At 41.5% G+C, this 23877-nt stretch overlaps 1 protein-coding gene across 4 annotated transcripts in view; it reads left to right on the top strand.

Annotated features, from left to right (window-relative positions):
* GMEB1 (glucocorticoid modulatory element binding protein 1) overlaps positions 1–23877 on the top strand; it is a 536371-nt gene that overhangs the window by 196985 nt on the left and 315509 nt on the right. For all 4 annotated transcript variants that reach the window (XM_044059984.1, XM_044059987.1, XM_044059986.1 and 1 more), the window contains exon 5: positions 11249–11352. In XM_044059984.1, coding sequence (XP_043915919.1) covers positions 11249–11352 — 104 coding nt within the window. The remainder of the gene's footprint in view (positions 1–11248; positions 11353–23877) is intronic.

The raw sequence follows: 23877 nt of genomic DNA, 5'->3' as shown, positions 1-23877 counted from the left end.
ATTATTTAAGCAGGACTAAGGATTTTAGGCAGTCTCAGCAGTTGTTTGTTTCTTTTGCTTTGAGTTCAGGGCAAGCCTGTGTCAAAACAAACTATTTCTAGGTGGATTGGGTTTTGCATTGCATTTTGTTATTCCCATCATGGCAAGGAGATTCCAGCTGGGATTAGGCCTCATTCCACTAGGGCTACTGCCACTTCAACAGCATTTCTAAGGGGTGGCAACTAAGGATATTTTGGAGGCAGCTACTTGGAGTTCAGTGCATACTTTCTCTAAGCATTATCACCTTCCTATCTACTCTAAGTCTAGGGCTGGTTTTGCCACAGCTGTTTTGCAAGGCATGTTGTCAGCTCCTACTTCTTTATGATTTGCCAGCCTCCCTTACCTCTGCTTTGGGATTCTACCCAATAGTAAGGACTGCAGCAATGTGGAGCGAAGAACATAGTACAGTTTTGTACCTACCATAAATGTAGATGTTCGAGGATCCACATTGCTGCAGTCCAATTACCCTCCCTCCTTCCCTCTGTGTTTAGGGGTGGTTGTGTAGGTGAGGTTATATGTTGATATTTTTGTATATATTGTACATGTTTTGGTGCAGGTATTTTGGGCCTTGTCTTTTTAGGGTCTTCTGACATCTGGGGCAAGAAAAGACTGAGGATATGACGTCGGTCATGCGCATTAGTACCCTGACGTACTGACGTCAGTCTAATGCGCCCTGACCGACGTCAGCCATATACTCTGGTATTCGGGCCGACTGGACAGCGGACTACCCAATAGTAAGGACTGCAGCAATGTGGATCCTCGAACATCTACATTTATGGTAGGTACAAAACTGTACTTTTTGAGTGTTTGTTGAGTTGTCTGAGTTAACAGGAGCAGGTGTGCTAGCTTTACCTGGATGGAGTAGATTGTTTATGGCTGTCCAAACTTTTTTAGGATTGTTCTGATATCTGTTTTAAGGGGTCTATATCACTTTGTCAAAACAGCAGAAGTTCGAACACCATATGTTTGAACTTCTAACCTCGAAGTGCAAAACCATCGAAGGCTTAGAACAGCGATTTTTTTTTTTTTTTTTTTTTTTTTTTCCTAGGGAAAAAAAATCGCAGTTCCAGGAAACACACACAACACCAGCACACCAAAAAACAGCAATCCACACACTTAAAATCCTACATCTAACCTTACACTAAACTGTACATACACTACTATCTACCAACTTACCTTAACCCAAACCCTAACCCTAAGGTCCGTCACTATCGCACACTCACCTGACCCGCGCCTTAACCGTAACTCACCTATCCCGCCCTAACCCTAAAGTCTGTCACTATCGCACACCCACCTTACTCGCGCCCTAACATCCACACAATCGCACACTTACCTGAACCCGACCCGTAACTTTCCACCACAGTGCTGAAAATCGCAAAGACACAGAAACAGCCCACCGATTTCTTTCCCAGGGAAAGAATTTAGTGTTCCGCGGCTTCGTGATAATCAGTTTTCGAACTTCACAGTTCGGACATTTGGTGTTTGAACTGTTGAAGTTTCGATGAACTGATAGGAACCCTGTTTTGAGTGCTGAGGTAATGGTTTGTTTTATCAGTCTTGATTAGTTTCTTAGCTTTATTACTGAGCTCGAGATATTTTTGTTTGTCAGTATTGGTACCTGTCTTTTTCCATTTTTCCCAAGCTTTGTCCCTGTTGTATAGTAGTGCTCTAGTCTCTTTGGATAACCAGGGGGCATAGTTAGATTTGATTTGAATGGTTCTGGGGGGTGCGTGGTGGTCTAGTATTGAGAGGAAAGTTGAGTTAAAGTATGATACAGCATTATCCAAGTTGTGTTCTTAATGGGTGCCAGTTACAACTTGATAGAGCAATAGTAAAGCTATTGGGGTTGAAGTACTTTTTACTTCTTATTTGTTGGCAGATGGTAGATTTTACTATATGGGTTTAACTTCTGATTAGATAGGTTGGAAGGTGGTCACCAAGGATGTCATGGAGTCAGCCAGTTTTACTTATGTTGTTTGGCCTGTTTGACAGGATCCATTCAAGTATTGATTCCCTTTTAGTGGTTTTATCGATTCTGGTTGGGTGGTGGATAAGCTGAGAGAACCCGCAGAGGTTTAAGAAGTTAGTAGGTTTAGAGGAGTTGCAAGTTTGCCAGTCGATATTAAAATCTCCTAGTAATATGGTCTGTTGTGGTAGTGACATAGATGCCCAGCTGAACAGATTTTCTACTATGTCAACATTATTACCTGGTGGAAGGTAGCGGCCAATTAGCGTAATAGTTTTTTTTGTTGTTTAGGTATAGTTTAGTGAATAATATTTCGGCTGTTTTTAAAGTGGGTAATATTTATGTTACATCACAGAAACATGGTTCAAGGCTGCAGAGAGCCCCCTGGCCATGCAAGGCTACAATGCTTTCCACATGCCCAGACATTAAAACAAATGTGAAAGAACCAAAGGCGGAGGTTTATACATCCCCATCAAAGACATACACCGCAGGACCAGTCAAAGAGTACGACTCCGTGGCGCTACTCCAACCAACTGTATGTAAAACCTCCTTTCATATTATTATCAGCCACAGGTCCTGAACCATGAGTACCACCCCGCCCACCCGGACCCACTGGACTAGCTCACCACACAAGCAAACACCCCGGCCATGTGTGACTTCAACCATCCTTCCACAAATTTGGAGTCTTGCACATGTGCAAACACGGTCACCCTAAGGCTTCTGGACCCTCAATACACATACTGTGTAACAGGTAGCCTGCACCCTGACAAGGGGATTGAATGTCCTAGACCTAGCACTCACCAGCATAGTGGTTCTCTGCACCAACCCCTGTTTGCTGCTCCCCCCTGTCAGTTCGGATCACAATTCAGTCTCATTCACAATCATACCTGACACACCCTCAAGAGCAGAAAGATGAAATATTTATCCAAAGCAAACTATAGACTCCTAACTGATGCCACAAATAGTTGCAAACCCCCTGCTACCACTGTCAACAACAACAACTGCCATACAGAGGTACATACAAATGGCCAGCACAAACACCTGTAAAATGTATAGAGTCGACTGAACATGAACAGATCAAAACGAGGTCCTCACAGGAAAAAGACACCCTAGTGGGCATCAAGCATACCTAGGCCATACAACAAGTGGAAGAAAGTAACGCCCAAGAACAAGAGGGAACTGACCCAGCAGAGGAAGGACACCCTCCATAGCCTGAACAAGCAAACCAGCTAGCCCACGAAGTCCTCCAAAGCCACGTACGAACCCAAAGCAGCATCCCTAGCTAAGACAATAGGGAGGCACTCCCTATCTATGTCAGAAATCCAAAAATGAAGGGTCAACTCTGTGTCACACTCGTAGTGGAGTGTTTTTTATTTATGTTTTTATTGTTTTATGCAGTCGCTGTGTTTACCTTGTTTGATAGTTTCTTCTATTGTAATTTATGCAATTATAATAACCTAGCTTCATGTCAGACAATCATTGCTTGCCTTCAGTAACCAGTAACTTGCTATTGTTAAAGGGACAATCCTAGTCTAAAATTCTGACTGAAAGGAACTTGTCCTGTTACCTCCTAGTTGTCACCCCCCACTTACCACATCATTATCAGCCCTGCGCCTTGTTTCAGTTTACTTTATACAGTCTGTTTTCATTCCCTCTGTTGAACATAATTGACAGTATTCAGTTCCTGTCCAAGATTTCAGTCCCGGATCACTGGGAAGCAATAAAGTTATTACATTTTTGTGTGTGTTTGTGGTGGGGGTGGTTAGGCAAGACTCTGTGTTTACTTTTTATGAACTCGGCAAAAAACTTATTTTCATTGTGCAGATCTTTATTTCCTTTATTTATTTTGCATAGCGTAACTGCAAGCAGTGGAGTCAAGAGTACAGTTTTGTGAATTCATACTAAATCTTAGCAGGCTATTGATGTATTCTCCTTACTCCGTATTAAAGCAGTCTCAGAGTTAGTATGTATAACTGTCACATGTTGTCATACATTAAAGCCCCCACTGTAACAGTAAGTTTTGGGCTTCATTGTTTAAAATTAATCTATTTCTTGCATTGCACATATTTACACTTGGCTAGTATTAAGAGATCAAAAAGCAAAACAAGAAAAAAACATGCTTCTACTACTGTTCAAAACTTGCATCATTCTGATGCTTTCTGCAGAGCAAGTGGCAGTCATATGTAACATCATAGCACTTAGCTAGCTAGCATTCAAAAATGTGCACAAAATAAAATATAAAATGAAATGAACAGAAAACTCTATTTACTAAAATTTTAGCTTTGCATTGTTCGTATGCTTTTCCTGCAAAAAAGTAGAAAGTGAGGTCATAAAATTCCTGAAAGGCTACTTTTCTCTGAGGATAAAAAGCACAGGTGAAAATAATGAATGAGTTAGGGAGCGCTGTTGTGAGTGCAACTGCAGTTTGATATGGAATTTGACTAATATCATTGAAACTCCCTGTAAGCTCCCCTCCCTAACCCCCTGCAGAGAAAGCTGGAACATGCTCAGAAAGCCATTCTGAAAATGTAAACAAAGACCAAAATCAAAACAAAAAATCTGTGGGACTGTCCCTTTAAGCATGCAAATCCAATATCACTATCAATTATTCTGTTTATTAATAATTCCATGTTAGATTTAATATTGCTTCTTAATCAAAAATAGCTAAACACACTAACTGTTTACAACATAATTTGCAGTCAGGGATTAACTGGTGACCATACTGTTTTGTTTTTATTACAATTCATATTCTGTCAATTGGACTAGTGATTTCACACCTTACGTTGATGTCTGCTTTATTAAACAAATGTACATCTTAAGTACTTTGCTCTGTATCATTGTCCTCTTCAAGCTCAGTTTCTATTACAGTATCCCATGCAATCCATTTTTTTTATGGTGATGTTCTGTTTCTGATTGCTAATGTTTTTCTCAGTTACATGTGTTTAATATCTGCAATCTTTTTTGCATCTCTTATTGTTTTTTTTAAGTTTGTAGTTATAGCTTTCTTTGCAACTATCAGCACCCCAGGCAGTAATACTTTTTGTTAAGTGCATGCTATTTTATACCAACTCAACAAAACCATCTCAATACAGAGGTTAAATTGCCTTTCAAGTATAAGACTTAACATATTGTTTAATTCAGTAAACTCTCAGTTAACCGGAACTCAAGCAATCGGCACTCTCAAGCAACCAACAAAAAAAATCGAGAGATCTTTCAATATTCTGACACACATAAATAATAACTTAAATCTGCCATTTTCGTTTTGTTGAAAAAATGAGTTATTACCAAACTGAACTGATTAGGTTGACTGTTTTGTCCATTTTAAAAAAAAAAGGTCTTTCATGCATTAAACAGAAGTAGCTCCAGTTTGTGATTTTTGATTGGCTTGTGTGCTGGTATACAAGCCAATCAAAAATTGCAAAGCAGAGCCTCTTCTTTTCAATGCGGAACAGCCCGAGATTGGTAACTTTCAAGCAACCGGAAACTACACTTATCCAGCATCTACCAGTCCCCATGGGTGCCAGTTAACTGAGAGTTTACTTTTCATTCTTTCAGTGAAGCTTCATAAATTCCCAAAATATGTGCTCGCAAGAATGCTAGTCTGCACCCTCACCTTTCTAACATGTACATACTGTTTGTGTTAAAATGTTTTAAACCCTTACAGGGGCTTAGAAATATTTCCGCAAACATTAACATACAAAAATTCTAAATTTTATTGATGTAGCTGCATATCTTGGGTTAAGACATATTTCCCCTCCACTGATCAACTGTAATATTTTTATTTAAGCATTCAGTCCATGCTATTATTACCTATTATATTATGTTGTCTTTTCAAATTTTATATTATTTTTACACAATCTACTTATTACTCTTTTCTTGGATTGCCATTTCATTTCTGGACTGAGTTATAAAATCTATTATTTGCAGTCTAACAAAATTACTACCCAATCTCTGCATACAGTATCTTCCTTGAACTCAATGTGAAAGTTGATCTGGGTTCCGTAACCCAAAAGTTTGTCAAGTTTCATTCCATTTTATTAACTCACCTCTCTGTATTATCTGCACTCAAAAATTTGTTTCTGTGTTCTTTCTTTCCCAAAAATGTATCATATTTCTTCTTTGGTCTTTTTTATTACTACATAACCTATTGGTGGTGGTGTTTTTTTCCAAGTTATAACCTCCTTTAGCATTAAGACCTGCTTAATATTTTTATGTATGGCTGTGGATAATGCTGTTTATATTCCTTTCCTAGGACTTTGTGAGATTATTGATTTTCAGAAACTTGAAATTCATGCGGTTGAGACCATATGTTCAAGTTTCCAAAACTTGAATGTTAAAAAACAAAAAAAAAGAAAGACAGAAAATCTATATTTTTGGAGGGGGTTAAGCCCTGCAAATTATATATACAATCTCCAAGATTGCAGTACAATAAAGAAAAGAACAAATTCCCCATTAAAGCATCTCCATGTAGATCACGGTGCAGTGGGTATCTCAGCCATATGAATTTCGATTTTCTGAAACTCGATAATACATAAATCCTTTCCTGGATGTGCCTGTTGATGCTGTTAATATTGATCACTTCCTCAGTAGCCTAAGCTGATGGGTTATATCCTGTATAGGATATAACAGCTAGCTAGCTTCTAAAGGTTCAGGGCACCATCTACGTGTCCAAACAGTTGGGTGCTAAGCCCTTGAGAGCTTTCCTGTGCTGGAGAGTATGCTCTTCTGAGGCTTTTGAGGATCAACGTTCAGCTTGTGCTTTTCCTTTGCTGGGCGGTAAGCTCCCTTAAGGGAGAAAACCTTCCATTACAAAAAATTGTTATTTAACACTTTCCTGTTTAGAAAAGTTATTTTAAAACGAGGAGTTTGTGTTTTAATGGACTGTCACAGCACTGTATTGCATTAAACTTGAAATATCCTGTATGTTTAAAAGTTATTTAAAGTATTTGAAAACCATTTTTATGTGGAGAAGTTATGCTTAATTTACTTTTAGGGGCTAGATAAGTATTTTAATTTGCTTTTTACTGTGTTTTTGTGTGAATAAAGTGATTTTTTTTTAAAGACTTGAAATCTTTACCAGCTTTTGCTGCTTGCTTTCCCTGGTAAGTAGTCACCATTTTCAGCTTGCTCATGGAACAAACTGTTGGTCCCAAGGACAGTCCTTCTTCCAACCACAAAAATGCTGTGTTAAACAAACTGCCTTTGCCACAACAGCAGACTAGCAGTTTGCCTCAGTTGCAGGTGACTGACTCTGTTGTGGCCATTTATTATTTCTATTACTCTCAGACTACTCAGCTTTTACCCTAGATCCCCCTGGTGTAACACCTACAACCATTGTGAACCAGAGGTTTGCCATGTCCTCTGTGGCTGTTGGGGTCCCCTCAGTGGACAAGAGAGAGCCACTCTTGTCTGTCCTGGGAGAAGGAACAAGGAAGGATTCCCTGTTTTGTCAGAATGCTTTGCCCATCCATGTTGAAGCTGCTTCTGCCATTTGTAACACCGTTGGTCCCATTTCTTCTATCAAAAAGAAACAAAAAGCTAAACATTCATCTGCTCCTCCTCAGATTTCTTTAGAGGAGTAGTTTTTTTGCATCTGGCTAAGGGTTTTATTCAGACTGTTGATCCTTCTTAAGTGCTTTCTGGTAGAAGAAAGAATAATACCCTTTTTCCTGAAGATATTCAAGATTCTGAATCTGGACAGGAAGATGGAAGGGACAAATATAGGGTTTTCTCATCAGTTTTCTGATTAGGACTCCAAGGAGAGTTCAGTTTCTGATTCTCCCTTTGGGGGTTTCTGTCTTTGAGACTATTTCCCAAACGTGCTGTTCTCAGTGGAAATGCACTGAAGTTTTTCAGTCCCTCAAAAAGTTCTGTAAGCTATTACAGACGGAATTTCTTGAACCTTCATCAGTTCCTCAAGTTTATCAGCCTTGGAGGATGAGTGTATTTCTGCTTGTAATTTTCCTGATAGCCAAGCTGCTTGCCCTTTAAAAAGGCAGATAGAAGACTTAGGAACATTATACAATCTAAGTTTTTATGTACTCTTCCCAAACCTGACCCAGCAGCTATAGCTTTAGTTAGTTATACTTCTGCTAAACAGTTAGTTAACTTGTGTCCTACTGTTTCTGATAAAGATGGAAAGATTATTGATGGGTACGGGAAAGTTGTGTATGCTTCTGCAAGTTTGATTTTCAGAATTTTTAATTGTCAGGCTCGCATATTAATGTTTATTCTGACTGAGAAAGAATGAGGAATGTTTGGTCTGCAGTTTCTTCTTGGGAGGAAAAATCTACTTTAAATTATTTAGTTTCTTCTGTTAGTCACTGCTTCCTGTTTTCATTTTGTGTATAATTCAGTTGATACTTTTTCCAGGGCTATGGCCTCTAGTATTGTTTTGAGGAGGTTTACCTGCCTGCATTTGAAGAACCTTCGAAGAGGATGTTAATAATGAGACTTTAAATTCTCCTTTGGATAGAAATTAATTTTTTCCCCTTTGTTGCAGAGCTGATCAAAAAGTATGATGAAACGGGCAAATTAATTCAGGGAATTTCTAAGATTTTTCTGCCCTCCTTTTTGAAAACTTATAAGGGATTCTTTAACCCCTCATCCATTTTTGGCAAAATGGCAAGGGTGTTTCACAAATAATTTAGGAACTCTCCAAAAAACAAGGACAATCTAACAAGTCAGTTTGACTGTTTAAGGGATCTTGTTCCATCCTCCTACTTTGGCAGTCCCCTTTTCCTTCCAGAAAGTCTGAATCTCCAGTTTTCTCTTTGGCAACAAATATACTTGGTGTAACAGAATTAAAGTGGATCAGACAAGGACATTTCCTATCAGATGAGCACTGGGTTTGCTACAGTGGCCATGAAACAGAGAAAGAGTGGAGTTGCGATCACTGTGAACAAGAGACCCACAAAGACAGTGCTGTAATATAATGCCATCACTGCCAGACTGATCGCAGTTCACTTTCAAGGACATGCAGGTCTACACCCCAAGAGATGCCGAAGACAATGAAATTGAAGCTTTCTATGATCATTTGCAAAATGAGACAGACTAGACATCTAAACAAGATTTACTAATAATTATTGGAGACCTGAACGTAAAGGTAGGAAAAGGAAACTGAGATTCAGTGGTTGAAGGGTACAGTGTTGGAGACAGAAACAAGGCAGGCAGCAGATTCGTAGAATTTTGCACGACCAACAGTCTGGTAATCATGAATACATTTTTCCAACATCATAAGCTTCAACTTTACACATGGACATCACCAAATGGGTTTTACCAAAATCAGATTGTGTGTGTCAACCAAAGATGGAAGTCAGCACTCATGACAACTAGAACAAGACTGGGATCAGACTGCGGCACCAATCCATGAACTTCTGGTTTGTAAAATCAAAGTGAAGTTACAAAAGAAAAGAGTTAATCAGACAGCCAGGGCAGATTATGATTTAAATAACATACCTGTGGAATACTGGAGAAGACAACCGATTTGAAGTACTAAATGTGGAAGATAGTCTCCGAAGAGCTCTATTTTGACATAAGGACAACAATAACAGAAGAAGCTAAAAGAACACTTTCTAAGCAAGTCAAAAAGAAGAAGCAACCCTGGACATCTGAAGAAGCTAAAAAGATAGCAGAAGAAAGAAAAGTCAAAATATCCGGCGATGGAAAAAAGATGTGTTTGAACTGGCTATTTCAATGAGAACTCAGAAGGAGCAATGAACAATATTTCAGCACAATCTGCCAGCAGATCAAATCCGAACACATAAGTGGGACAGCCAAACTAGCTTTCCAGTGCATCAGTTTAGTCAGGTATGTTCTGAGAGAATTATACCTCTTAGTTTCTCAAACTTCAATCAACTCCTTTAATGGCAAATCCTTAAACAGTAATAGGCCAAAAGGATCCACTCTGCAAATTTCGGGATCCATAAGTCTGAGCATACCAGGTTTCCTCCCTCCCTCCTATATTAGCACATAGGAGCACGTAGGAGACTGGTCATTGCCGGACCAACTGGACAAGTGTGGAGTGGCCATCAGAACTCTAGACCTGTCTGTCTTCAACTTTCTGTAGCACTCTTGGTATCAAGGATAAGGGACTGACGACATACATAAAGCACACTTAATTACAGTCACACAGACTTCAGGCAGTGAGCAGATGGTATGACATGCTGAGTTCTTCCTGTGGTGGACCTTGTGGTACTTTAAGGCCGGTGCTGTGGCAAGGAAGGATAAAGTCCTTATGACTGCTGAGCGACCTGAGTTCGAGTTGTGTCTTGGGAGTCTGAGGCGCTGGCAGGCAGGATGGAATTGCCTGCTTGGCAGGGGGGTGGGGGGGGGGGCAGCATGTGCACAAGCACACCAGACAATTTCAGCTTCTTGGCAAAAACCGAGCAGCCAACCACTGAGTGCTCTCTGAAGTGTGGGTAGGGCAGTTTGCTGACATCCACTTCATGTTGAGGTGTGGAGTAGATGGGCATGGTCCACCCATGGTACTTTCCCTTCATATTCTTGCATTCATATGCCTGAGCTAGGGAAACTGATTAGGGTTAAAAGGTTAAAAAAAAAAAAAAAAAAAAAAAAAGCAGCAGTATGTTGCAGTGTCCTGGAAAGACTTAAAGTTCCACATTGCCCCCAGCCTGGCTGGAGTAAGCAAGGGGATGATTAAGAAGGGGTTAGCAGACCCACCGATAGACAGATGCACTAGCATGTGCTGATGGTTAGCTGTGTGGGATGAAAAAAAGAAATAAAAAAAAGGTTTTGTTTAGAAAGGTACAGCTTTTGGTAGTTGGAAACAGCCTAGAGAGAGAACTTCTTTTTATTCACTGTTTTATTGCTGGTATTAGATTAAGAGCATCACTGCAGGCTGCTGATCATATAAATTGCCTGACTATGTGTTTGATGTCTGTACATTTCAGTTTACAGTACCTGGAAATGTATTATAAGCTGTAGAATAGGCAGTTCAAAGGCAGGAAAATGTGTGGTTTTAGAGATAACCTGCAGGCCAGTAGACAGCTTCCCTGCCAGGGACCTATGTTGTCTGCTTTGTATCTGTTTCTGTTCTCCAGAAACAGTGGGATGGTAGCTTTGGTGACTGTTGTTGATAGAGATTGGTGGTATTTAGGGAACAGAGACAGCATGCAAATGGGTCATTAAGACCAGTAGAAATGTATCTCATTCCATCAGCTGTATGCATAAAAGTTGAAGACATGCAGCTTGCCTCACATATTTTTCTTTTTCTTTTCCCAGTTTAACGAGCAGTTGATCAGCCCCAAACAGTTTGTGCATCTAGCTGGGAAGGCCACCCTGAAGGATTGGAAGAGAGCAATTCGCTTAGGAGGAGTCATGCTAAGGTATTGTGATTTTATTCACTGCTCAAGTTTTTGATTGGGCATTCTTTGAATGAGAAGTAAACTGAGGTCCATTCTTTCCTTTTGCAATGACTGTCTCAGCAGAAGTTCACTATCATTATTATGCTACTCTTGTTTGTTGAATCTATGCTTTTTGACTGAAGTAACTGACAGACATGCATTTTCCTTCTGTGGATTAGTTACTGTATGCTAAAGCACCACTAGTGGGACTAATTTTTATAACAAGGAGGATGCAACGTTCATCACATTTATGATTTAACTGCAGAACTAAGGTTACTTCATCATAGGCTTTAGATGATATGGAAGGGCAAAAGGTCTGAACCAGTGTTTGCTGTTTATAGGAAAACTGCACCCTCAATGCAGTTATCTTTATCCCAGAATGTTTTTCCCTGTAATGTCACCTAGATATACTTCAATGATCCAAAACCCTTTACTACTTTTAATTTTCTCTATTTTCATTTTTTCCTGATATAGTTTGTGAAGGTCTCGCATCTTTTTCCTGTTGATTTTTTTTACATTGTTAAAGGAATTGTCTTAGTGTGCTTGACATAAATTAGATGTATCACATTCTGTCAATGTTTATTTTGAGTCAATGCTGCAGAATAATTCCTTATCCATGGGAATTAAAAACATTCAGATGTCTGCCTTCCAGTTTCACCTACAGAGCTTTCTGATCTTCCCATCTTGAAGTTAGTCTCCCCTCCTAGCCCAAAATGTCTGATAATGCATGGCTAAAAAGCAAGGTCAGCCCATTTCATAGGTAGGTACTAGGCTATCGGCCCAAGGGCCTATGTAAGCCTAGCCAACAAGGTTCCCTGGCTTACGCCACCCAAGAAAGTTATTTTCCTGTGCCACTGTCGAGCAGAGACACAGAAGTGATCCCCGGGGTGTATTTCCTATTTCCCATTCACTCATCAAGATTTTTCTTGAAGAGTGCTAATGAAGAACTTTGCTTGACATAGATGGGTAGCTTGTTCCAGAGTATGGGAAGTCTCTGGGACAGGAATCTATCCCTCCAGCATGCCCTGTTTATTGTGGTGACAAGGTTTAGGTCCCTAGAGCGTGTAGCCCGGAGGGTTTGGGATTTCTTTAGGTGTAGCATGTCCAACAACTCTGGGTTTGACATAGCTTTATATGTTAGGCAGAGATCACCTCAGATTAGGCGATATGCTACGGAGAAAGCTGGAGTTTTTTGAGATGGTCAGTGTAGGGCATTTGTTTGAGGCCAGTAATTCTCTTTGTGAGGTACTTCTGTGGCCTTTCCAGCTGCTGCAGATGTCTTGTGAGGTACATTCCAAAAGGGGCATTGTGCTCTATAATGGGTCTAATGAGTGTCGAGTAGAGAGGAACTATGACTTCTTTTTTTCCTGGATGAGAACCCTTTTATGATGAGGTGTGCCACGTAGAAGGACTTCCTGACTACTGTGGCGATGTGACTGTCAAGGGAGAGACTACTGTCCACCTGGGTCCCAAGGTCTCTTATCACACATTCAGTGTTAAGTAGATTGCTGACTATGTGGTAGTTCATGGGTACAGAGTTTTTACCAAAGGGGATGACACTGCACTTTTTGGCATTGAGCTTGAGGCCATGGCTCTGACACCAGACATCTGTCTCAGCGAGGCCCTTCTGTAGGATGTCCACATCATTTGTGGACTTCACTATGGCTCCTAGTTTGCAGTCATCTGTGAACTTAGTTAGCCAGAAGCCTTCTGTGTTAGCCTGTACTTCAGAGAACTAGATAGCAAACAGGAGAGGTTCCAGGACGGAACCCTGTGGTACTCCACTTGTCACTGCTTTGAGGTCAGATTTGGAGTCTGCAACTTTTACAGTGTGGGTTCTGTCAGTGAGCCAGTTGGCAACCCATCTTGTGACGTAGGGATTTATACCTAGTTTAGTGAGTTTAGCTATAATTCCAGAATGGGAAATGGTGTCGAAAGCCTTGGCGAGGTCAAGATAGGCTGTGTGAACCACCTTACCCTCATCTATGGCTTTGGTGACTGCCTCAAAGAAGTCGATCAGGTTCAGGAGGCATGATCTGCCTTTCACAAACCCGAACTGGGTGGGATCCAGAGTTTGGAGTTTACCAATGTCTTTGTTAATGAGTTCCATGATGATACATTCCATGGCCTTGCAGACCAGGCTCGTCAGGCTAATAGGTTTATAGTTCCCGGAATTAGTGGTGGCTCCCCCTTTGTGGAGTGGGATAACTGTTGCTGTGCACCATTCAGTGGCCACAAAGCCTGATGCGAGGCTATTATTGAACATGGTGCTTAAGCGGGGAGCCAGTTCATTCTGAAGTTTGTGTAAAACGCAACCTGGGATGTTGTTCGGTCCCATGGATGCTGTGTTTTTGGCTTTAGGGAGTGCAGCTTTTACCGGTGTAGTTGTGATTACAGGGACTGTGCATTCTTCCTGTATAGATATGGGCTTTAGGTGGTAGGGGGGTAAAGTTAGCACTGAACCTATCTGCCAGGATGTTGGCAATATCAGTTGGTTCTGTAATTTTCGTGCCGTTGTGCTGTAACTCAGAGCAGATCTGGGTGTTGTCATTGAGATTCTTGACATAGCTATAGAATGCTTTGTGGTTGTCCTTAGAATTAGTGCCGATTTTGTTTTAGTAGCTAGCTTTGAAGGATCTTATAAGGGAACTCGGCTTCTTACTGAGGCTGACCAGGGAGCTCCTCCACTCATGGGATTTTACTCTCTTTTGCAACAGTTTCTTCCTTCTTTGTTTATGGCTGGGGACCACCAGATTGGCTTCCTTTTTTTGGAGGATAACGTCTTGGTTCTGTTTGGGATAGCACGATCCATGCACTCGTGTAAGTGCTTATAGAGTGCATTTGTGTAGGATTCAGCAGTCGTAACTGTATTGTCCATCTGCATGGGTGTCATGAAGTTCACCACTTCTGTCTTAAGAAGCATGAAGCTGGCTTTTGAGAAATTTCTTACAGTGGTTTCCTTAATGGGGGGTGAGGCCGGGATGTAGCTATCAAGGGTGATTAGCTTATGGTCGGATCGGACCAATGAGCAGTTGACTTCAGGTTTGGAACACCGGTCACTCATGTTGGTAATGACTAGGTCTAGGATATTGTTGCCCCTGGTGGGGGTGTGGATAAGTTGATCCAGGGCATTGGAGTTTATGAATTCCAGAAAACGTTGAGCTAAGGAGTTGGTACACGAGTAGTTTGCCCAGTTAATGGTGGGGTAGTTGAAGTCGCCCATTATTAGGGTGTTTGGTTGAACCCTAATATTTTCCAGTACATCAAGAAAAGAGGAGTGGGAATCCTGGGGCATGGTGGGGGATCTGTAGCAAGCTACAATTTGAATTGCAGTTTTGCCCAGAGTTAGTTGCACTTGGATAACCTCGGATGCATTATGCTGAGCAACTAGCCTGGAGGTGTGGATATCCTTAATGAATATGGGCACACCTCCGCCTTTGGTGTTTCGGTCCAGGTTACATGGCTGAAAAGTGTGGTATGAGTTCTAGCCTGGTAGTGCAGGGGTGCTGTCTGGAGCCTTGAACCAGGTCTCAGTCACTGCATAGATATTGATGTTCTCCATTTTAAGGAGTGCCTCGAGTGAGTGCATTTTGAGATTTAGACTTCTAGCATTGAGTAGCATTAGCCTCAGTTTTTGCTTGCCTGTTCCTGCTACAGTGGTGAATTTGTCATTTGAACCTTGCCTAAAAAGGCACTATAGGGCAGCAAGAGCCTTAGCCTTAGAGACTGGGCATCTTACAGTCAGTTCTTTTCAAGGCAACCTCCAGAACATTACTTATCTTTTAGGAATTTTATTCTTAACTCTGTTAATGATTTTTAACTACCTATTTGTGCATTTTAAATTGGATATTTTTTTCCTTTGGATTTTCTTGTTCCAAGATCCATGATGTCCCTGGAAAAGACTTTAACGTGTATATGGAGTAGACAAATTCAAACAGAAGATTTCAATATACAGTGCCTTTTCTGCTTAAGGAGAACTTTGTGCACAATGTGTGTTTTAATAAGAAAATATACCTTGGTCCTTGCACCCCCCCCCCCCCCCCCCTTGGGTGGAGAATGTCTCTCTAAGATTTCCTAGAGGAAAGCTTTTTTATTAACACCATTAAGTTATCACTTAATACATAGACACATCTGCAGTAACAGAAAAGAAAACAAACAATGCTGACATGTTTTCATTTACATACATTATACCTTACATATATGTTTTTTTCTTCATAGCAACTCTCATTTATTCTACTATTGCATACATTTCTCAGGTCCTGCCTTCCCTTAAACCTCACTACTACTCCTCTTCCTGAACACAATTCTGCATTTATTGTTCCCACAGTTTCCATATATTCTGTGTAATTTGCTCCTTCCCTTTTCTAAAAATGTAGTTTCCATTTTTTTCTTTCATTAACAATATTCACTACTTCAAATACAATTGGTTTAGATTTTAATTTCCATTTTTTTATTATTTTTTTTTTGTGCAGCCAACAGAATTAAACTTAGTGTGGCCTTACTATGTCTAGGCAGTTCAAAGTCTGCATCCCAACTCAAAAGAATAATTTCCATAGTTACATCCATTTCTTCACTCAGTATTTCTGACAGAATATTTTTTAGGGAAATGTTAAAGTCTGCCAGCTCCTTGTACTCCCAAAAGCATGTGCTCAGTTGCCTCTTTCTTCTCCATCAAACCTCTGGCATTTGCTATCTATGATTCTTTGAATCTGCTTGTGGTATGAAAATGCCTATGTAAACACTTCCAAACAAAAATACAGTTTCAGGACTTTGTTGCATACTTCAGAGTCTTATATATGCCCTCCCATTGTTCTCTTGTAAATGGCTATTCCAGTCTCTCTTCCCAATCTTTTCTAACCTTTTCTAATTGATTCCTATAGTCATCAAGCAGTATTTTATATTCCCTAATAATTGTCCCCCTTTTCACAGTAGATTCTGTTCTAGATTGAACTAAAAACTCTAGCAGAGCAGGTCTTTCACTTAAGACTCCCCTATCCCTTTCTGTTTGCCTATACTCTGATATCAGTCCTTGGTAGGGAAGGCAGTCTTTAAAATGCAGGCCAAAATTCTTCTTGCCTCTCTCACTCTGTTACCATTCTCTCTCTCTCTCTCTCTCTCGAGTTATTTGCTCTCAATTACGTGGTCCTTTCGCCAGTTTTTTCCAGTAAATTAGAGCTCTCTGTTTTCTGTGCCCCTACTTGCAGTTATCCCTATTGGCAAAATCTTCTTTCTCCAATCCATATATTGGCTTAGTTCTTACAATGCTTTCTGCAATTTTATGAATGCCGTATTCTTTATAGTTGTTGTTCTCCTCATGGATCTGCATCCAAAATCCCACTATTTCATTATTTTTTGAACTTCTCATGCTCATCATCCCTTTCCACTTTGAATTATAAACTTCAGCTTATGTTATGTATATGAGCCTTAAATGCATAGCTCTAAAATATCCCTTCAAATCAGGTAATCATAAACTGCCTTGTTCTGTTGCGAAGATCAGCTTATCTCACTTAGCTGGTTGCCCTGTTCCCTTACCAGACAAAGTCCCTTAACTATTAATTGTTGTCCATAACTTCTCTGGTTGATAAAAATATGTCTGACTTGCATATAAAACTAAAGTGACTGAAAACATTTTCACTGTTTGTATAGCACTATTCTTATCCATAAGCAAGAGCTGCCATTTTTCAGTTTTTGTATTATCTCTTATTTAGTCTCTTCCCAAGTATACTTGGCCATAACAGAAGTGTTTTAATCCATACTCCTAAATATGTCATCTTATCTTGCCCCCATAAATATGGGGATTGCTGAACAAATTAGCTGTTTACTTTGGTGATTGTGTTCCCGTCCATGGCTCTAGTACTGGTTTGGCTAGAGAACTTTGTTTCAAAGAATGATGGGGAATCTGATGAGGATGATGGTGATTTCCTAGTTGACACTGAATCAATCACTCTTGACTTTTTTGGAAGGTGAACCTGAACTTAAGTCCAAACAAGTGTTCACTTTTCCTCAGATTGTTAGATTTAATGATGTTTTTGCATGGGAGCATTCGGGAGGTACCCCAGAACTAGGCAGGGTATATGACCTTAAAGGACAAGATGCCCCAATTATGTGGCTATCCTCCTCTCTTACTAGCCTTTGAAGATTTTTATAAAGCTGCCTGCAGGACACCAGTATCTATTCCAGCAGTCCTTAAAAGGCTCCAAGAAAATAGTGTCTCCTCAGATATGAGAGGTCTCCTTCTCATTTGACGGCTGGCCCAGCTGCAGTCTTCCCAGCTGCCTGCTCAAGTAAAAGTCTTTGGCTTCTTCTAATCCATTGCCCCCTGATAAAGAAGGAATATGGTTATATCTTCAAGGGAAAATAATGTCTCTTATTAGTAATCCTGATTTTAGAATGTTAAATTATCAAAGCTGTATATGTACAGTTTGGGTGATTTTGCTCCATCCTTACCTGCAGAGTTGAAGTTGTGTGTGAATGAAATTGTTTCTGATTTCACTCAGGTTTCAAAACATTCCTGAGAGGTGTGCTTGAATGTGCAGATGGAGCAACATTTTTTTTTTTTTAGACCGTTTCTGTTTTCAGACAGTATGCTGGGTTATGTAATCACAACTTGTCTGATGATTCAGAAGCTGGAATTATGAATGCATCTTTAAGTTCTGAATTGATGTTTGGTCCCTTTGTTACACAGATTCTCAAACAGTGGGATGATAGAGGCGAATTAATGTATGGGGCATCCAGGATGTTTCACGTACCAAAGATTTCCCCAAACAAGGCGTCTTCCTTCATGGGGCAGAACAAACCAGTATCCCAGCCAAACAAAAGTAAAGAATCCCAAAGGAAATGTCAGGGGAATCATTTTGTGGCTCTGAAGGCCTTGTACATTTCGTCAGAGCAAAGCACAGATGTAGATAGACTAAGTAGATCCAGGATAGACCCTCAAGAGGGGAGGCTCCATGTAGAGGTCTTCCAGGTCTTAATCCAGATGTGTGGAGCACCTCAACTAGATCTTTTTGCCTCCTTTCAAAACAGGCAACTGAAAAAATTCTATTCAAGATTTCTTTCCAGCATACTTTAAAAACAGAGACTATCATTCCCATGGTCAGCAGTGTTTCTGTATGCATTTCCATCCTTTCCAATGATTCCCAAGGTATTTCTAAATATTCAGAAATAATTACCGAAGGTCATTGTGGTAATCCCTTTTTAGCCCAAACCAAGTTGACTGTCCCTTCTAATGGAACTGGCCAAGGTCAATTACCGCGCAGGCTTCCTCACAGACTTGATCTGATCGCACATCAGGGGTGAATGGTATATCCCAGCTTAGAGCAATTTCAGCTGGCAACCTGGAAGATTCTGTTGTGATTCCTTTTAGACATTTGTTCCATGAGGATGTGCAGCAGGTATTTATGGAGGCAAGAAAGCCTGCAACTAGAAAATATTAACTTTTACAAGTGAAAGGGGATGTTCTTCGTGTTTCACTGTTGCAGTCATCACATTTTGGTTATCTGCCTGCAGGTAGCCCTCAGCCGGACTGAATACCAGAATCTTGGGATTTCTGTGTCGGATGCTGTCGTTTCTTCCATGACATCAGGTCGTCAGGGGTATAAAACATGCAGCCGACGCCATTACATCAGTCTTTCTTGCCGTGCGGTGCCCGAAGCAGAAGCAGTTCGCAGGTGCCGGTTGGCAGACTCCTGAAATTTTCGTTTTCGAGTTTCAGACCTGAAGTCTTCTAAAAGATAAGTAGCCATTGTGGATCCTTTTTTCTTGTTCTAACCGATGTCAGAAAAAATTAATAATTGTCTTGCCTGTGGAAAGCAAATACCTCATAGAGATTTTCATTCTTACTGCGTCACCTGTTTAGTCCCAGACCACAACATCCCTCGCTGTTGGTTTTGTGCCTTATTCAACGCCCGAACTATCCGTTGTCTGGCAACTTTTGTAGCTAAATACTTTCGCGCTCGTTCTCCGTACCCTGAAATGGCGTCGGTAAGCCATCAGACTACAGATCTTCCGAATAAACATAAGGATAAAGACAGACCGCATAGGTCCTAAACTGTCGACAATGCTACCGTTAAGCTAGTCGCCAGACCGCCAGTACTCAGTGAGGCACTTTCGCTGACCCTGATACCTGCTTCTACAGATTCGCAGGCCTCTACTGAGACCCATTCGGAGTCCAGTATGCCACGAGATGCTTCTTCGACTATGGAACCTGCGAATGTCTCTACCTTGGATGGGTCTAGAGCCGCTGTGCAGGCACTGGCTTCTGAGGGTGTATTCAGGCCTACCGATTTTCATATTAAACCGACGACTTCGTTTCAAGCCAAAAATTCTGAATTTCTCAGGCCTAAGTTCACACCACACCTAGGAAACCGAAGATTAAAGCGCATTCTCAGGCCCACAGGCCTCAAAAACAAATGATTAGAATGGCTGAAGACCTTATTACTTTAATTAGGGGAAGCCAGCCTTCCCACTCAGAGAGACCTAGAACTGATTTTCCTTGCGATTCTTTTGATATCAGGAATCTGATATCTCTGTTCCTTCTGACTACCAGGACATACCCTTATCTACCTATGAGGATTCTGATGCAGAGGATTCCATTCCCTCTGCTTCCCCTCCAGAAGATTTTTCTTTTGGTGAAACCCTGCATACCCTTAGGGAGCATTTCCACTGGGAAAGCCAGGATTACTCTCAGTCCAAAAAGAGACTCAGGGAATTTTTAAACCTGCCTCAGCACAGGCCTCTAGCTATCCCTCTGGTTCTGGAGATTGTAGATGATGTTTTCCTGGAATCCAGCCTTACCCCAGATACTTTGCCTCCAGCTCCCAGGAAACCTGACAGGTACTATAGAGTACCTGACTCTCACAAATTTTTTTTTAAGAATCCTACTGCGGATTCAGAGACCATTTCCCAAGGACCAAAAGGCATTAAGGCTACTACTGCCAAGAATCCTACCCCTTCTGACAGAAATTCTAGGGCTTTAGACAGATGGGGTAAGAAGGTATACACCTCTGCTACTCTGGCTTTAAGGGCTTTAAATTGCCAGTTTCATATGTTAAAGTATCAGCAGCATATTATGGGGCTAATTAAACAGACAATTATGTTGATTCCTGACTGTGTTGAACACAAAGTTTTACAAGAGTTAATGCATTCTGCTGACCAAGTTAGTAAACATACTTTGCAGTGTGGTTTTGATGCTTTAGAAGCATCTTGTTAGGGCTGCTGTCACTGGGTCTGTTCTTAGAATGCATGCTTGGCTTAAGGAACAAAACTTGCCAGATCATGTCAAAGCAAAATTACTGGTTGCACCCTTAAACCAAGAGCTCCTATTTGGCAGTAAAGCAGAAGAAGTTCTCAAAAGGATGGAGGAGAAAGCTAAATCTATGCAAACTGTTAAAGATTTCTTACAAATACAGCCACCTAGATTCAGTAGGCATTGGCCTTTAAAGAACTGGTCCTTTCCAGTCCCTTCCAGGCTTTCTCAGTCCAAACCCAGGGGCAGCAGACCCCCAGGACTTCAGTCTCAGGTTATGCACAGATCTAAGCAGTGGAGTGCTCCCACATCCAAAACAGGGAATAGTAAGCCACCCCCTATGGTAAACTTTCACAATGACTTACCCTTAACTCCCCCAAGCCTTGCTCAAGTACTTGCACGTTTAGGAGGAAAACTCGCCCTGCATGCAAAAATCTGGGAATACATTACCAAAGACAAATGGGTTTTAAACATTGTTTTCCTAGGATATAGATTCCACTTCCACTCACTCCCAACCCTAAGTGGATGGCCAAACCTCCCCCCAAACCAGTGGGCGGAGGCCCAAAAGCAAGTACTTTCTCTCCCCAGCATCAAGGCTACTCAACCTGTCCCAGCAGAACAAAAGGGACATGGCTTTTATTCAAGACTGTTCCTGGTTCCCAGAAAAGAAAACTCCTGGCATCCTATCTGGGATTTTCTGTTCTCAACACCTTTCTGGTGGTTCTGAAATTCAAAAACGCTAATTCTCCAACAGCTGCTTCCTATGCTAGCCAAGGATGCTTGGCTGGCAACCTTAGACTTAAAAGAAGCTTACCTGCACATCCCCTCTTGCAGGAAATACCTACGCTTCAGGGCAGACTCTGTGCACTATCAGTTCTCTGCACTTCCCTTTGGGTTATCTACTGCGCCCAGGGTATTCACAAAGTGCCTAGCTCCAGCCATTGTTTTTTGCAGGCAGAGAAGTATTCAGATTTACCCATAATTGGATGATTGCCTGATTCAGGCGGAAAGTCAGGACTTGCTACTGCAGCACCTGGCATTTGTAAAGAGACTTCTAACTTCACTGGGGTACACCATCAGTGAAAAGAAATCACAACAAGTACCCTGCCAACAGATTGTATTCCTGGGAGCAAGCTTGAACACAACTTCCCTGATGGCATTCTTTACTCCAGAGAAACAAATTTATTTGACAACTTATTTCAACCTACTGGCTACCAAATCCCAGCTATCTGCAAGGAAAATACTGCAAGCTTTGGGGTTCATGGCCTCTTGCATTCTGTTAATTCCATATGCAAGACTGCATATGAGGAAACTTCAGTGGTAACTAAAAAGTCTATGGTGTCAACATTCTCAGGACCTGGAGACAATAATTCCTATTATTCCGTGTCTAAGGGCAGAGTTCCTTTGGTGGGCAGAGGCCTGCAACCACAACAAGGGATTCTCTTTCACTCTATCCCCTGCTGCCCAAACTCTAACAACAGACGCATCAGACTATGTATGGGGGGCTCACATGGCAGGGCAGTCCATTCAGGCCAAATGAAATCCAAATCGGATGCACCTGCATATCAATCAAAAGAAATTTTAGCTGTACAGAATGCTCTGACAGTCTTCAAAGGCCTTATTCTCTTATGCTTCCAGGACAACTATTGGTAAAGACAGACAACACCACATTTATGTGGTACATAAACAAGCAGGGGGGGCACATTCCTACCCGCTCTGCAGACTAGCCATGGCTCTGTGGAACACAGCCTTGAGCAACCAAGTGCCACCTACAAGCTCAATTCCTGCCAAGCAAACTAAATTCACTGGCAGACTACTTAAGCAGAAATCTCATGGGCCCACACGAATGAAAACTGGAACCCAAAATATTCAAACTTTTGGGGAACAGATGGGGACACCAGAGGTGGACCTGTTTGCTTCCCCTCAGAACTATCAGTTGAACAAATACTGCACCAGAACTCCCCACAGCCAAGCTTGGAAGGTGGATGCCATGTCCTTTCCCTGGAAAAGCCTCTCCGTCTATGCCTTTCCCCCTCTGCCTCTCCTCTCAAAGGTTCTACTAAAGATCAAACAAGACAAGACAAGGACAATCCTGATTACACCAGACTGGCCACACCAGCACTGGTATCCTCTTTTGCACAGTCTGACAGTGCTACAACCATGGCACCTGCCTCAGACCCCTTCCCTGCAGTCCCAGCAGGGGGGCCAAATTCTGCACCCTTAGCTTCAGACCCTGAACCTTGCAGCCTGGCTAATCCCCTGAACTCGCCTCTAGGAACCCTCAGTAAGCAGGTGCTGGATGTCCTTCTTGAGGCAATAAGGCCTAGTACTAGAAAATCCTATTCAGAAAAGTGGAAAAGATACTGTCCCTGGAGCAATTCTCAAGGGATGGCCACAACTGCACCCAGCTTACTGTCCCTGGAGCAATTCTCAAGGGATGGCCACAACTGCACCCAGCTTACCTCATATACTAGATTGCTTAACAGAAATGCTCCACAAGGGCCTATCCTTCTCTTCAATTAAGATTCATGTCTCTGCCATCTCAGCTCAATATATTACTGAGCCACCCCTCTTCTCTCATCCTTTGGTAAAATAGTTCCTTAGAGGGGCCAAAAATTTAAGACCCCCCAAGGAGAGCTCCCACTCCAGCCTGGGACCTTAACTTTGTATTGGAGAAACTTGCACTTCCCCCGTTTGAACTGGCTTCTACAGCAGAGTTGAAATTCCTCTCATGGAAAACAGCTTTACTTTAGCCATCACTTCAGCAAGAAGAGTGTCTGAACTGCAGGCCCTTAAGGCAGTGGAACCCTTCATCATCTTCCATGCGGACAGGATTTCCCTTAGGACTAACCCATCTTTTATGCCCAAGGTGGTGTCTAATGTGGCTTTAAATCAGTCCATTCATTTGCCTACTTTTTTCCCTAATCCTCAAAATAAAGGGGAACGAATACTGCATTCTCTAGATGTGCAGATACAGCTTATATTCTATTTGGACAGGACTAAGCTGCTAGAAAATCTGACTAGCTTCTAGTCAGCCTTGCTGCAGGGGCAGTGGGGAAGGCCATTTCAAAGCAAACCATATCTAAATGGATAGCACACTGCATCCATTTCTGCTACAAGCATCATGAAAAACCTACCCCACAGGGGATAAGAACACATTCCACTAGGGCTACAGCTATCTCTGCTGCATTTCTCGGAGGAGTCCCTACCAGGGACATCCTGGAAGCTGCACCAAGCATTACCACTTGCCTATCATTTCT

The sequence above is a fragment of the Protopterus annectens genome, chromosome 1.part2 (genome assembly GCF_019279795.1).
Source record: "Protopterus annectens isolate FY-2018-M chromosome 1.part2, PAN1.0, whole genome shotgun sequence".
Lineage (NCBI taxonomy): Eukaryota > Metazoa > Chordata > Ceratodontiformes > Protopteridae > Protopterus > Protopterus annectens.
Note: the sequence above shows the minus strand (reverse complement) of the source record. Positions and strands in the feature narration are given on the sequence as shown.